The 14,881-nt window shown below is 42.4% G+C and overlaps 1 protein-coding gene across 1 annotated transcript; it reads right to left on the reverse strand.

Moving 5' to 3' along the window:
• Positions 1 to 1,437: 1,437 nt before the first annotated feature.
• LOC139827320 (uncharacterized) lies at positions 1,438 to 13,504 on the reverse strand. The gene is made up of 4 exons (XM_071805505.1): positions 13,393 to 13,504; positions 10,106 to 10,147; positions 1,659 to 3,821; positions 1,438 to 1,542 (listed from the first exon to the last, which is right to left on the reverse strand). The coding sequence occupies exons 1-4, from the start codon at positions 13,502 to 13,504 to the stop codon at positions 1,532 to 1,534; spliced, it is 2,328 nt and encodes a 775-aa protein (XP_071661606.1). The 3' UTR covers positions 1,438 to 1,531.
• Between the last annotated feature and the right edge of the window lie 1,377 nt (positions 13,505 to 14,881).

Consider the following 14,881-nt stretch of genomic DNA (forward strand, 5'->3'; position numbering starts at 1 on the left):
AACTGCAGAGCCAGCACCCAAAGTCCTGGATTAGACTCTGTAGCCAACCGGAGCTGGATTCAGTCTGTCACTAGGCCTCAGTTCGCAGGGACGACCAGCAAGGTCCTCTCCTAATGTCAGCCATGAGGAAAAAGGGAAAAGGCAAAGGGACGAGATCCTCGTGATCTCCCACTTTTATATGAAGTATTCACGTGAATGGAATGTTATACACCGTTGGTCAGTCTCTCGATCACCAGTTTCTCGTTGCCCCTCTCGCGAGATGTCCATCCGTGCTTATCAATAAGTTTGCATTCCATTGCTAGGTTTAACCAAAACATGTGTCGGGTTCTCCAGGAAAATGCAGCTAATATGAAGGCTTTAGCTGACAGGCAAATTCACTAAAAGAGAAACTTGTTTTTTAACAAAACCAGGACATTCCACCCCTTATAATATGACATTCACTGAATACTTAAACCTTATCAATACAATCTATCAATACAATCTAATTAATCACTACTATATATATATATATATATACATATGTACATATATACACAGGAGTAATTAATCAGTGGACCATCCTTTGAAAAGTTCATTAAGTTCATTTTGTCACAACAGTCTCCCAGGGCAGGAAAAATGATACAAGTGCATCTCACGACCACTGTTTGTGGGTTAAGGACACCAACTTCGAAGAAGGTGTCGGGCGCCACTCGAAGAAGCTAGCTCTAGTTTCATCACCATTGTCTTGATCTGAAAGACACTTATTAAACATTGTTAGTGCAGCAATTCACATCATACAGTTCAGCATTGCATATTTTCACCTAAAATCAAATCCCCTTGAGGTACACACCGAACTTCTCCATCCTTAAGCATCACCCACCAGGTGCTGCCAGGTCCCTGGGCAAAAACAATCCCACGAATAGGTTTGCCTTTGCCTGAGGCAGGAGTAACCCAGACTGCCTTTCCTAATATATTTTTCATGTGTACTACAGGGACTTTATCTCCTTCTACAGTCCGTAGAATTTCTGATTGGGCAGGCCCGGCTCGATTGGTTGATCCCCTAGTGTTGACCAACCAAGTGGCTTTTGCTAAATGTGAATCCCAGTTTTTAAAGGTTCCACCACCAAGTGCCTTTAGTGTAGTTTTTAACAAACCATTGTACCTTTCAATTTTCCCAGAGGCTGGTGCATGATATGGGATATGATATACCCACTCAATACCATGTTCTTTGGCCCAATTGTCTATAATACTGTTTTTGAAATGAGTACCATTGTCTGATTCAATTCTTTCTGGCGTACCGTGCCGCCAGAGGACTTGCTTTTCAAGGCCCAAGATAGTATTTCGGGCTGTAGCATGAGGTACGGCATATGTTTCCAACCATCCAGTGGTTGCTTCCACCATTGTAAGTACATAGCGCTTACCTTGACGTGTTTGTGGAAGTGTAATATAATCAATTTGCCAAGCTTCTCCATACTTATACTTTAACCATCGCCCCCCATACCATGCAGGTTTTAACCGTTTTGCTTGTTTGATTTCGGCGCAAGTTTCACATTCATGAATAACCTGTGAAATAGTGTCCATAGTTAAATCCACCCCTCGATCACGAGCCCATTTGTATGTTGCATCTCTACCTTGATGCCCTGAAGCATCATGGGCCCACCGAGCTAGGAAAAGTTCACCTTTATGTTGCCAATCCAAGTCCACCTCAGCTACTTTGATCTTAGCAGCTTGATCCGCTTGTTGGTTGTTTAGATGTTCCTCGGTGGCTCGACTTTTAGGCACATGAGCATCTACATGACGAACTTTCACAGGCAGGCTCTCTAGCCGAGCAGCAATGTCTTGCCACAGTGTGGCAGCCCAAATGGGTTTACCTCTGCGCTGCCAGTTGCTTTTCTTCCATTGCTGTAGCCACCCCCACAAGGCATTTGCTACCATCCATGAGTCAGTATAGAGATAAAGTATTGGCCACTTCTCTCGTTCAGCAATGTCCAAAGCCAGCTGGATGGCTTTCACTTCTGCAAACTGACTGGATTCACCTTGTCCTTCAGTGGCTTCTGTAACTTGTCGTGTGGGACTCCACACAGCAGCTTTCCACCTTCGATGTTTTCCTACAAGACGACAGGATCCATCTGTGAACAGTGCATACTGCTTATCAGTCTCTGAAAGCGTATTATATGGTGGTGCTTCTTCAGCACGTTTTACTTCCTCCTCATCTGGAGACATCCCAAAGTCTTTGCTTTCTGGCCAGTCTGTAATAACTTCTAATATCCCTGGACGGTTGGGACTTCCAATTCGAGCTCGTTGCGTGATCAGTGCAATCCATTTACTCCATGTAACTTCGGTTGCATGATGTGGAGAGGGAACCGTCCCTTTGAACATCCAGCTCAGCACCGGCAGTCGAGGTGCCAGGAGGAGCTGTGCTTCAGTGCCGATCACTTCTGAAGCAGCTCGAACTCCTTCATATGCTGCTAGTATCTCCTTTTCAGTTGGAGTATAGTTGGCCTCAGATCCTTTGTATCCTCGACTCCAAAAACCTAAGGGTCGACCTCGGGTTTCTCCTGGTGCTTTCTGCCAGAGGCTCCAGGTAAGTCCATTATCTCCGGCTGCGGTGTAGAGCACATTTTTAACATCTAGTCCAGTTCGGACTGGTCCAAGGGCCACCGCATGAGTTATCTCACACTTAATTTGTTCAAAGGCTTGTCGTTGTTCAGGGCCCCACTCAAATTGGTTCTTTTTACGAGTCACTCGATAGAGAGGGCTCACAATGTGGCTGTAGTCAGGAATATGCATTCTCCAAAAACCTACAACGCCCAAGAAAGTCTGTGTCTCCTTTTTATTAGTAGGTGGAGACATTGCTGCAATTTTGTTGATCACATCCATTGGGATCTGACGACGACCATCTTGCCATTTTATTCCTAAAAACTGGATCTCTCGTGCAGGTCCCTTGACCTTGCTCCGTTTTATGGCAAAACCAGCATCCAAAAGAATATGAATTATTCTCTCACCTTTCTCGAAGACTTCTTTCGCTGTGTCGCCCCATACGATGATGTCATCAATATATTGCAAGTGTTCTGGAGCTTCACCTTGCTCCAGCGTGGTCTGGATCAGTCCATGGCAGATGGTAGGACTGTGTTTCCACCCCTGGGGCAAGCGATTCCATGTGTACTGGATGCCCCTCCAGGTGAAAGCAAACTGCGGCCTGCACTCTGCTGCTACAGGAATAGAGAAAAATGCATTAGCAATGTCAATTGTAGCATACCACTTGGCTGCCTTTGACTCCAGTTCAAATTGCAGTTCTAGCATGTCAGGCACAGCAGCACTCAGTGGTGGTGTAACTTCATTCAGGCCACGATAGTCTACAGTTAGTCTCCACTCGTCACTAGACTTACGCACTGGCCAGATTGGGCTGTTAAAAGGTGAGCGAGTCTTACTGATCACACCCTGGCTTTCCAATTGACGGATCAGCTTCTGGATAGGAATCAAAGAGTCTCGATTGGTGCGATATTGCCGGCGATGCACCGTCGTGGTAGCAGTTGGCACCTGCTGATCGTCAACCCTCAGCAGTCCTACAACAGAAGGGTCATCTGAAAGACCAGGCAAATCAGACAGCTGTTCAATTTTCTCAGTGTCCACAGCTGCTATACCAAATGCCCACCTATACCCTTTTGGGTCCTTAAAATACCCTCTCCTGAGGTAGTCTATACCAAGGATGCATGGAGCATCTGGACCAGTCACAATGGGATGCTTTTGCCAGTTTTTTCCAGTTAGGCTCACTTCAGCCTCTACAACAGTCAGCTCCTGGGATCCCCCAGTCACTCCAACAATATTGATGGATTGCGTTCCTTTATAGTTAGAAGGAATTATTGTGCACTGAGCACCAGTGTCCACTAAAGCTTTGTACTCCTGGGGTTGTGTTGTACCAGGCCATAATATTTGTACAGTCCAATAGACTCTGTTATCCCTTTCCTCCACCTGGTTGGAGGCAGGGCACCTCTAATTCCTGTTTTGCACAGTCTCTGGGTGTGAGTTAGAGGTTCCTTCAAGAGCATCAGAATCTCTTCTGCTCCTTTTGTAAACTGGAGCAGCCACCTTCCTAGGAGTTTTTCCTTTTATCTCACGTACTCGTTCCTGAAGTTCTGAGGTAGGCCTTCCATGCCACTTATTCATGTTTTCTCCCTGCTCATGTAGGAAGAACCACAGTGAACCTCTTTTTGTGGGCTGTCTCTGCCTTCTCTCTCGAGATTGGAAACGCCTTCTCCTAACAGCTGAAACATAGGTTTGTGCAGGTCGTGAACGGTACGAGTCTTCTCTGAGCTCTTTGATTTCTTGCAACAGCTTTTCAAACCGGTCATCAGATTTTTCACACAGTTTCTCCACAGCAGAGACACAAGCCCGTAGAGAACCAGCAAGGCTGTCCTCAAAGTACCGGAGCTGCTCAATCACTTCATTAATTTCTTGTATACCTCTAGCCGACCAGACCATTCCTGCCAATGACTTAGCATATGCAGGTGGTGCACTTTGTACAAATCTGCGCCACATAGATTTTGTACAATTGATTCTATCTGGGTCTGTCCCCTCTTGGCTGTTTGGTCCTAGATAGATGATCTCTCGCACAGCTAATTCTCTCAGGAACTGGATACCTCTCTCCATAGTATTCCATTTCCCTAACTTGGATATACAATCTTCCTTGTAGGGAAATCTGACTTTCATAGCTGCCAGGAGTCGGGTCCAGAGAGTAGCGGCATTAGACTCTCTTGAAATTGCCCTATCAATGGTGGAATCTTTTGACAGAGATCCCAGCTGCCTGGCTTCACCACCTTCTAATTCAATTGTTTCTGCCCCATTGTCCCAGCATCGCAGCAGCCAGGTTAAAATATTCTCGCCTTCACGACGACTAAAGTCTTTTCGCAGATCTCTCAGCTCACCTGGAGAAAAGGACCGAGTGGTGGTCACTTCATCTCCACCCTGTCCTGATGATGCGTCTTGGGTTGATGTTGGCCCTGTGCCATCACCTGCTGCACGGGTAGTCTTTCTAGTGACTTTCTTACAACCAGCAACTGATGCTGATATGGGTTCACCATCATTTGATTCATTTTCAGAGTCTGAATGACTGTCACAGTGATTGCTGTGGTTACAGCAGCAACAGTGCCCAGTGTGTGAAGACGGGGGGGCTGCCTTGTTAGCCTTTGAGGCTGGAGAAGTAACGTTATCTGCAGCGACCTTGGCAGAGGAGCTCTGCGGAGGAGCTGTAGCTTCAGCCTGTGAAGCCGCGGTTGTGGGGGCAGTGGCTGCAGCAGCAGCTTTGGCTGTTTTGCCTCTTCTCGAGCGGCTAGGAGTGCTTTTTGCTAAAGCTTCCGAAGACGCACCGCAAATCTCAGGACTAAGAAGAGACGCAAACCTCCTATTGAACCTCATTTCTCTTAACAGTAACACAAACTGACACACATTCAGCAAACCAAATAACACCATCACAGTTCTATCAAAGCTCCAAGGATATTCAAAGTTCTCTAACACATTTGCAAACTGTCCCAGCGAAATCACAAAAGTATTGTTAGTCAGCCTTTCTAAAGATTCACTTGACCAATTAGCAAATATAGAGCCATTCTGCTCTTTAATCTCTCCTGGAGGTTTTTCAAGGTAAAGCAGAAGCGAGTAGAAATTCATTAGCGGCTGCAGTATAATGAAATAAACCAGTGCCAAACCACACAGAATCATCATGACCGCTGTCCAGTTTCTTGTTGTTATATAATGAATACTTCGATTCAGAAAGAAACACCAACACAGATATGGGATCAGCGAGCACAATGTAGAAAATAACTGATACAACTTTTGCCATAACATCTTTAAATCAATGTAATTCACTTTGCCTTAATACCACTAAATAATATCCGAAGCAAACAGACGCGCAAGTATCACAACTCTATGAGTTGGCACCGTGCCAAGAAAATTGAAAGGTACGTCAGAGCAGTAGAAAAGCCAAAAATCTCCAAATTTACCCCGTTCTCTTCGCCCCACGTTGGGCGCCAATTATCTGTCGAGGGTTAGGATTGCGGGGTGACAATCAAACCCTGGCAGATGTATTGTTAACCTCCTCTCCCCCCCACTCCCCCCTTTTGCCCCTCCCTCTCCCCCCTTCCCACTCAGGACAGGCGATCGGGAGGGAAAGAAGGACAGAGAGAAGAGAGTTGGAAAAGTTAAAGATGTTTTACTAATGCTACTAATAAGAATAGAGAAAATAATACAAAATATACAAAACCAATCTTGTAAGTCTCAGCAACTGCAGAGCCAGCACCCAAAGTCCTGGATTAGACTCTGTAGCCAACCGGAGCTGGATTCAGTCTGTCACTAGGCCTCAGTTCGCAGGGACGACCAGCAAGGTCCTCTCCTAATGTCAGCCATGAGGAAAAAGGGAAAAGGCAGAGGGACGAGATCCTCGTGATCTCCCACTTTTATATGAAGTATTCACGTGAATGGAATGTTATACACCGTTGGTCAGTCTCTCGATCACCAGTTTCTCGTTGCCCCTCTCGCGAGATGTCCATCCGTGCTTATCAATAAGTTTGCATTCCATTGCTAGGTTTAACCAAAACATGTGTCGGGTTCTCCAGGAAAATGCAGCTAATATGAAGGCTTTAGCTGACAGGCAAATTCACTAAAAGAGAAACTTGTTTTTTAACAAAACCAGGACAATCACTATAATGAATGTATGACAATATTATTGCTAAAGCTCCAGCTACTGGAGTCATGTGAATCTTCAAGAATCAAAGATGTTCACTAAGAACAGAAAGTGAGTCTATGGTCCTCATTACAAAAAATGCTTGCAAAATGAGCTTTAAAGGACAACTGAAAAATATGCCAAGTCAGTTATTTTCCATTCCTTTTCATGGTGTTCTTCCGAGGCATGACTCATAGTTTCTGAATGCCTGGGGAGAAGAGAAAAATATAAAGAAAAAGATAAGGCAATGATACCTCAAATGGGAGGTCATCTTCGTCCAATCTGTTGCCGCTTTTGCAAACAAATCCCATTGCAATATTGCCTGCACACTCCCTTTGGCTTAACAACATTCACACAACTACCTCACTTTGTTCAAGCAAAGGTCTCATTAAAAACTGACTTTGTAACAAAGACTGCAAAGGACTTTACATTGCAGGTCATGTTGAAAGTAGAGGTGTAAAACTTCCAAAAGTTAAGAAGAATAACTGCTTGCCTTTTCTCTTCTGGTGTGGGGAATTACAGGTGGAAAAAAGATCTATAGTTTTCACTCATCTGTCAATACAAACAAATACTTGAGCTCTTTAAGAATTAGAAATACGGTAAATATACTTTAGTTAGTACATATAAAGTACTGTTAACGTATTTGTAAACTAAATCAGTACAAACCTTTTCTTACTAATAACAGCATAAGGGAGTAACAAGATTCTGACGGAAGAGAGGGTTTACCTAGTGACAGAGTTCAAAACCAAGAAGAGTGGAATACCAAAAATAAAAACCACCAGTCTTACTTACGTGAAATCTAAATGGAACATTGCATCCACAAAATGCAGACATCTAGAAAGGGCTCCATTTGTCCAAATGACTGACTGCAAAGAGAGTCACTAGCTTAGGCACAGAGATTTGCACTCCAAACAGCTGGAGTGAGATGGGATTCACCCTGCTCCTAACACTCTCATATAGACAAACAGCTGTTTTTAAAAAGTTTGGAAAGCCACCATAACTGCCTAATACTTATTGAACGTAACAAACCTGGATATTAAGTTCTAACAACATATTGACCTTAGAGAACACCGGATTCATAATGGACTAGTCTGGGACTACTAACTCCACCTGAAATACTTATTTGGTACAGAAGCCACTTGGAAGGACTGAAGTACAGCAACAAGAATGTGATTCTCTCATTTTCTTCTGAGATAAAAAATTGAGTTGGAAAAAAACTTTTTTTTCCTCCTCTGCATTTCTGTTTGATGGGAGGAAACTCTAGAAATGCTCATCCTGATTTCCAGCTCAACCTGCAACAGTCTCACTGGCCAACAAAGTCCTTCTGCCTCCTCTTGCTCAGGATAAATGTCTTGCCTGAAAACACAAGCTCACTGGATCAGAATTTTTTTTTTTCTTGCATTACAAGGTCCAACTTACAAGCAGGTGCTTTGATAACTGTCCACATGGCTCTTCTAAACACAGTCCATGACACTTCCACATCTCCTCTGGCACTGTAGTGGCCTGTCCTGGTCAGGTCTGAGCTTGTTCACAGCTGGAGCATGACCCACACATCCTTCTCTGGGAGCATGTTTGGGGAAGAAAGCTCCTCTTTTGTGCTAAATCAGGTACCTGTTACAGCATCGCTGTGTCAATGCAAGGTGCTTTCAGGACCGTGCTTTTACGGCAGCACACAACAGGTTTGTTGCAGGCTTACAGATCACAAACCACTGAATTTAGATAAAAGACATGAAGCATAATGGTTGGCAAACATGAGTACCAGCAGTTTCTGACAAGTGAACTCAAACTTGGCAGCTGTGTGCAACCTACTTGAACTTGCTCTGCCCTATCCAGTGGCATAACTAGGACACAGGTTTAACTGGAAGCAGACAGTAAGGAAAGCAATGACTAGTACAGCTATGAGAGAAGGTTTTGAGATCATAATTACCTAATGTTATGGAAAATATTTCATATTGGTGTGGTTTTTGAAACTAAATTGCCATCTGTAAAAGACAGATTTTTGCATGCAAGGTGTGATTGGCAGAGGTGGAGAGATATACCTTAAAGGTCACAAGACAGGTAATTACTCTTTAGTATCTTAATGGAGAGGTACACCTCAAAGGTCACAAGACAGAGATATACCTTAAAGGTCACAAGAAAGGATTCAGCTGACCACAGTACTTGCTTTTATTGTATGTATACTATTAGACCTATATCATCTGCAATATATGGAAGTTATAACATTTATTACCAAATGCCTGTAGAGGAGTCAAAATATCTCTACCACTTACCAGCAAGAATCTCAATAATCCATATAGCAGTGCCAGCAATAACAGCACCACCATTTACACAAAAGATTTGCAGAAACTCTTTCTGGCTGCTACCTCCTATGTTTTCAGTAAGGATGCCAGTTGTTTTTCATTTGACATTTGTTCTATCGCAGTTAAAAAGATGTCAAATTAAATTTTAAAGCTATACAGATACACTTCTAGGTGCACAGAGCAGAGCAGTGCAAACAAAGCCTCTTGTCATTTTTCACTTATCTCCACATGAAGCTTTTGTTGCTTTCATCAAAGACAGGAAAGGTACTTTCACTCAATAAACAATCTCAACTGTCACCCTCAAGTACTTAAACTCTCTGCAAACAAAAAACCCTACACCTGGTATTTGCTTAAAGCTACTGTGTTTTTAGGGTCCCTCAGACTTGCCTTCCCCTGCTGGGTGAAATATAATTTTTTCTCCTAACATGTGCCTGACAAAGACCAATGAGCAAGAACAGATAAATCTTACAGTATAGGTACACTGAATCTGTCACTTCCAGGATTCATCTGATTCACACAGTGTTTACCACAAAGACTGTCTGCATACACCCAGTGTATCTGATGTTTCTCAAATACTGTCTGCTTACTGGGCAGCACACATGAGATTATTTCTGCCTAGGAAACATGCTAGGCTCACGCTTATTATAAAATGCAGTACCCACACTTTGATTAGTTTCCTCTATGCCCCTCGACAGTTCAGCACTTCACTGCATGGTTAGACAAGGAACTTAGATACCAAAGTAAATGCGTTTTTTTCGTATTGGAACTCTTGTCATTTCTTAGTCCAACCTGGATACAGAGAAATAAAATCAAGTAGAAACACTAATTGCAGAGAGCAAAGAGGTTAAACTAAATAGACCTCTAAACCACAGGCAACTGTTCAAAAAAAACAGCACATCACTTGAGTATTGTGTGTTCTATGAGCGGGTTAAAAAGCGAAGAAGAAAGATCCAAAGAAAATTCTGCCTCTAGGATGAATTAATTCAGAGAAGGGAGAACAATGCTGTTAAATAAAATATGACACAAACTTTTATTTGAGCTTGAAACAAATCAGATCACAGACCTTTGGGGAAGCATAGAAGATTGCATTTGATTGTTTTCTGTGTCTTACCTTTATTTTCTCTAATCATGATCAAGACAGGAAGGGCCAGTGCTGAAATACAAAAGAAGAAAATATTATTAAAAGTATTCTGACTAAAGCATTCTGGCTAAACCATCAAAAACATGGTGAAATGCATTTATTAAATATGCAAAGCTATTGTAAATACATGTTTAAGTGCTCTATTGTGCTTGAAATGCAGTCTTTTATTTCTCAGATAAGATGAAACAGAATAAAGAAAGAGGGAAAGAGGAACTACTTTAAAGCCTACATTCCACATCTGGTATTAAGGAAGCCTTATGTTAAGGGGGTTTGGCAGATCCAAGTGTCAGGTCTGGCTGCTGGTGATCTCCCATGCAGCAACCTAGAGCAGCAGAGTAGACAGAGATAAGGTGAACATCACCCCAGCTTGGAGCTCATGCTTTCCACACCCAAATAATCAAGTAGGCCAGGAGACAGGAAAAAGGCAAAACAGGTACTGCAGTGCTCAACTGTTTTCTTTTCCTTCCTTGCTGTCTGAAAACTGGTAATGTTGAGCATGTTGGCCTCCAGATGTTTCACCCTCAGGAAGCACAAGAGCCCATGGAAAGGGCTTTCTCAGGTTGTGTGCCTTGGGTCAGCCTTTGCCCTTGGGCTCCTGTGTTCTTCCATGGCCGCACATGGCTTTGAGACTACCCAGCCCCTGCCATTTATTTCTGCTGCGGGACCAAATCACTGGTTAAGCACTCATGCCCTTTCTATCCTTTGCAGAACAACCTCAACTGGAAGCCTAAGCACTAAATGATATTTGATAACTGCCCCCAAATTTTGCTGAGAAGATGCTTGTCTAGATCAACAAAGTGTATTTCCTGCTTGGTTATTCAGTATGCCCCCCATTCACCTAGGGTAATGTCTACATGCAGGGAAATTTTGCATCTCAGCAGAATAATACTGTATTTTGTCTCACAGATAAGACCACACATGGGATTTCCAAAATTGTTATAGATTGGTATTTTAAGTCATTGCACAGCAGCTACATGTCTGCTATGTGCCTCACTAGCAGATAGGATACTTCCTAGTCCTAGATGCCAAACAGATCCCCTGTGTTTTAACTCAAAGAGCTCACAAGCATAGATAAATCCACTGGCACCCATTTGCTTCAGAAATTGGACAAGAACTCCTTATCCAAATTTAACCCGCCTACTTGAAGGGCATGCAGATTATGCATAACCCTTAACCGGACACACTTACTTCTGCAATGGTTTTAAAACACATCACTTCCACAATAACAGCTTCTGAGCATCCCCAGCCCAATATATCTTTATGCATTATACTTTTCTTAGGTGGGCAGACAACAAAGTCTCAGAGAAACTAAATGACCTGTTTCAGACCACTTGGGAAGTCTGGAGCAGAGCAAGACTTTGCACATTCTCCTTCAAAGCCTACCATCTTCCCTTCCTTTCTGAAGGATAGGCTATTGTCAGAGGATCAGAAATAAAACCTATACAGGAACAAATTGCTCAGAATTGGCCATCTGAAACCTGAATATTTGCATGAATACTTTTGCAAAACATATTCCTGTTCTGACAAGATATTGCACCCCCTCAGCTCCCCTCTACTTCATGTTCAGAAGAGTTAGTAGTGCTGAAAATTCAGAGCACTGCTGTCTATAAGCTGAATTTCACATGTGCACACCACCAAATGCTACTGACAGTATAGGAACCCCCTCATCATTGCTATGAACAGATGAGGCTGTGCGCGCTTTGGTGTTACACAGGTAAAGCACTTGTTTGGTACAAAATGATTATATTTTCTCAAAGGCAAATAAAACCATTTCAACTTCTGCCTATGACTTCACAGTATATTTGAAAAATCAAGCAAACTCATTATGGTAATTAAATGATCTTCAAAAAGTGAATCAGTTCAACTCTGGTTTCCTTGATTTTAGGGGAAGGAGGCAACAACAGAATTCTCTAACCCAATCATGACTTGAAAGTAAATAAAATGAGAGAAACTGAAATAGTTGCTGACTTTCATGAGAAGAAACATAAGAAGAGTGGCAGATAAGTACTGTGTCACTTCAGGGACAGGAGGATTATGTTTCTCTACTTATACATAATTTTCTCTACCTGGACAGATTTCCAATTGTGCTATCCACACCAAGGGAAGCATTACTAGATTAATTACTGTAGTCTACAAGGTAGTCAGTGACAGCAGTATCTGAACACAGTCAGCACAGACTATAACATTTAAATCAGGGAGGGAAAAACTTGTAAGACTCCAAAAGCTGCAAGTCTCTTCAGAAATTTTGGAAGTACAACAGAATACTAACTTTTATACCACTTTTCCCCCATATATCACACCATCACATTCTTCCCAATAAACAGTCCCTTGAATATACATACTCCTTTAACAGGGGCAGCCAGGGACTAACTTGTTGCAATCATTTTTATCTAGGAAAAACAAATCAGTGAATATTGTGTGCTAATGGTCCAAAAAGCTTTAGCACAGTTCCTGATACCTATGGTATCAAGGCACTTGATGTTCTAGGATTTTCAGCTGAATTTTAAAAATTCAGCCTACAATACTTAATGGTTATCTTGCTTTCCTAAATTTCCCTAAATATTATTTGTATTTTTATAATGCAAAAAAAAATGCTCTCAGTAAAATAGTAGTTTTCCAAAATCAAGACAATTTCAATCTAAAATAAGTTTTTGTATAACAGCAAGTTTGAATTTTCTTATATATCTGTCTTACTTTTAAAAGTTCAGAAAACTCCAGCCAAACTTACCATTTTCATTCCAGTTAAAAAGCGGTTGCTTATAAAAACACATTTTGAAAGAAGAGATTTCTGTGAGCCCTCACACTGATACTAGATCACCTCATAGCACACAGCTCTGCACCTTTTATTTTCGACTTGTAAAAAATTGTGGTGCTGACAACAGAGGTCAGACTCACCAATGAACAGCCTGTGTAACAATAATAGATTCTGGGACTAGTAAAGTACTTCTCAGTTTTTTGAATGACAGCGTGCTTTTTTGGTAGTGATTAATCCAGCCTTTACAGGTAAGGCAGAATATAGTGACAAAAACATAAAATACCATCAGCTACCCCTGTATAGCTACACATACCATAAATCACTCCTTGCCCTGCCTATCCATGGTGGTTATGACTCCGCTAATAAAAATGTGTGGTATAGACTGACACTGTCCAAGTCATTGACATTCATTGACATTATCAGCCAGTTGTGCCTGCTGAGAGATAACTAGCTGGAGAGAGCAGCACTTGGGAAGGCACATGTGACGTAGATTACACATTACCTGTCTGCCTGTGAGCAGCCATCCCTGAAACAGGTGAAGACACAAATGTGTCCTTCACAGTCAGCACCCTGTAGAGAGGAAGGGGCTGCTGCTGATTCAAGCCAATATACATTTACGAAAACAAGGGAAGAAATGGCCCCCAATAAGATCGATCGCCAGCTAGAGGGTGATCTAACTGCAAATGCCACACACCTGCTTGCTCTGAGGGATCCCTCTGGAAGAAAACTGCAAGCCTGAGTTTGGTGACCTTGTTAGCTAAGCCCCACTTGTGAACATGAGTGCAACAACTAGTCCAGAAAGCTCTTCAAGTTTGACTTGAATTTTAACACAGCCATGAGTTAAAAACATTATTTGCTTTAGTCAAAATCAATTTCAGAGTGCAAGTGCACAGCCAGGGGTGAGTAATCCTGGTGTGAAACACGCAGTGTAGCAGATAGAGAATCCCCCAGAACACTTCACTAACATTAGCCAATGCCTCATGCGCTGCATTTTTCTTTTTGTAAGAATTTCAGTTCCTAGTCTTTGCAACTGTTTTTTATGGTTTCCCAAGAAGGAAGAGAGCCCAAGTTGATGCTCTGAATCATGAAGCCCTGTTTCAGGACTTAAATAAATGGGTACCAGTGATGCTAACAGAGTTGCATCTGTTTTTACCAGTTCTGAATCTGACAGGCAATCTTAGGTTCAAAAGCCATTTTTCCATTGTTCATATAATCATAAAGTAATTTATATTCTGGAATCAGTTTCCTTTTCTTTTTGCACAGCCATTAATACATTTTTTTCTTTTTTGTTTCATAGCTGCCAAGTCTTGCACAGCTCCATGTGTGAATTTATGCAAATTTTGGAATGCGCTAATTCACATATTTGCAAATTGGCAAGTGATTGGCAAACATGTAAATGAGCTCATTTAGTCATTTTCCTCTTCCCTTCAACTTCAGTTTGGGATCAGTAAACCCTTCCCCAAGTTATGGCAATGAAGGGAAGTTAATGTAACTGCCCTAAACCTGGCAAGTCTAGTTTGGGCTAGTGTAGCCATGAGCCTGGATGAGCATGGTAAGAATGTTAAAAACCAGCATAGGCTGCTAATGCACAAAGGAGATCTCCAGATGTGGTAGGAAGGCATCAGGGGAGTACCTAGAACAGCTGCAGAAGTATCAGCAGTAAATGGGTGCGGATATGGTCATGTTTATAACAGACCAGGGATGGGTGCTGAGATGTCCTGCGCTGTGAAGCAACGATGGTTGTGATGGGAGCTAAAGAGCTGGTTCCACTGCAGAGGACAGCAGTTTGGAGTATAGCCGATGCCTCTGAACAAGGGAAAGATGGCTTGAGAGAAGAAAATTGTGGATCAGAAGGTATGGTTAAGAAAGTAATCTCTTGACTCTTCTGGTATAATCTAAGATTTTGCTGTACAACAGGCAAGCAGGACACAGATCAGGAATGGAGACGTCCTAGCACCTAGGTTCCCATTGGCTGGGGGTTGCTTTTTCCC

This window comes from Patagioenas fasciata, chromosome 2 (genome assembly GCF_037038585.1).
Source record: "Patagioenas fasciata isolate bPatFas1 chromosome 2, bPatFas1.hap1, whole genome shotgun sequence".
NCBI lineage: Eukaryota > Metazoa > Chordata > Aves > Columbiformes > Columbidae > Patagioenas > Patagioenas fasciata.

Bases quoted from the DNA above. Each gene is read 5' to 3' on its own strand.
- LOC139827320 (XM_071805505.1), bottom strand. From the start codon at position 13,504: ATGTATATTGGCTTGAATCAGCAGCAGCCCCTTCCTCTCTACAGGGTG. The intron at 10,148-13,392 runs GTAATGTGTAAT...TTTGTATTTCAG, and splicing joins GGCTGCTCACAGGCAGACAG to CACTGGCCCTTCCTGTCTTG. The intron at 3,822-10,105 runs GTAAGACACAGA...CTAACTATAAAG, and splicing joins CATGATTAGAGAAAATAAAG to GAACGCAATCCATCAATATT.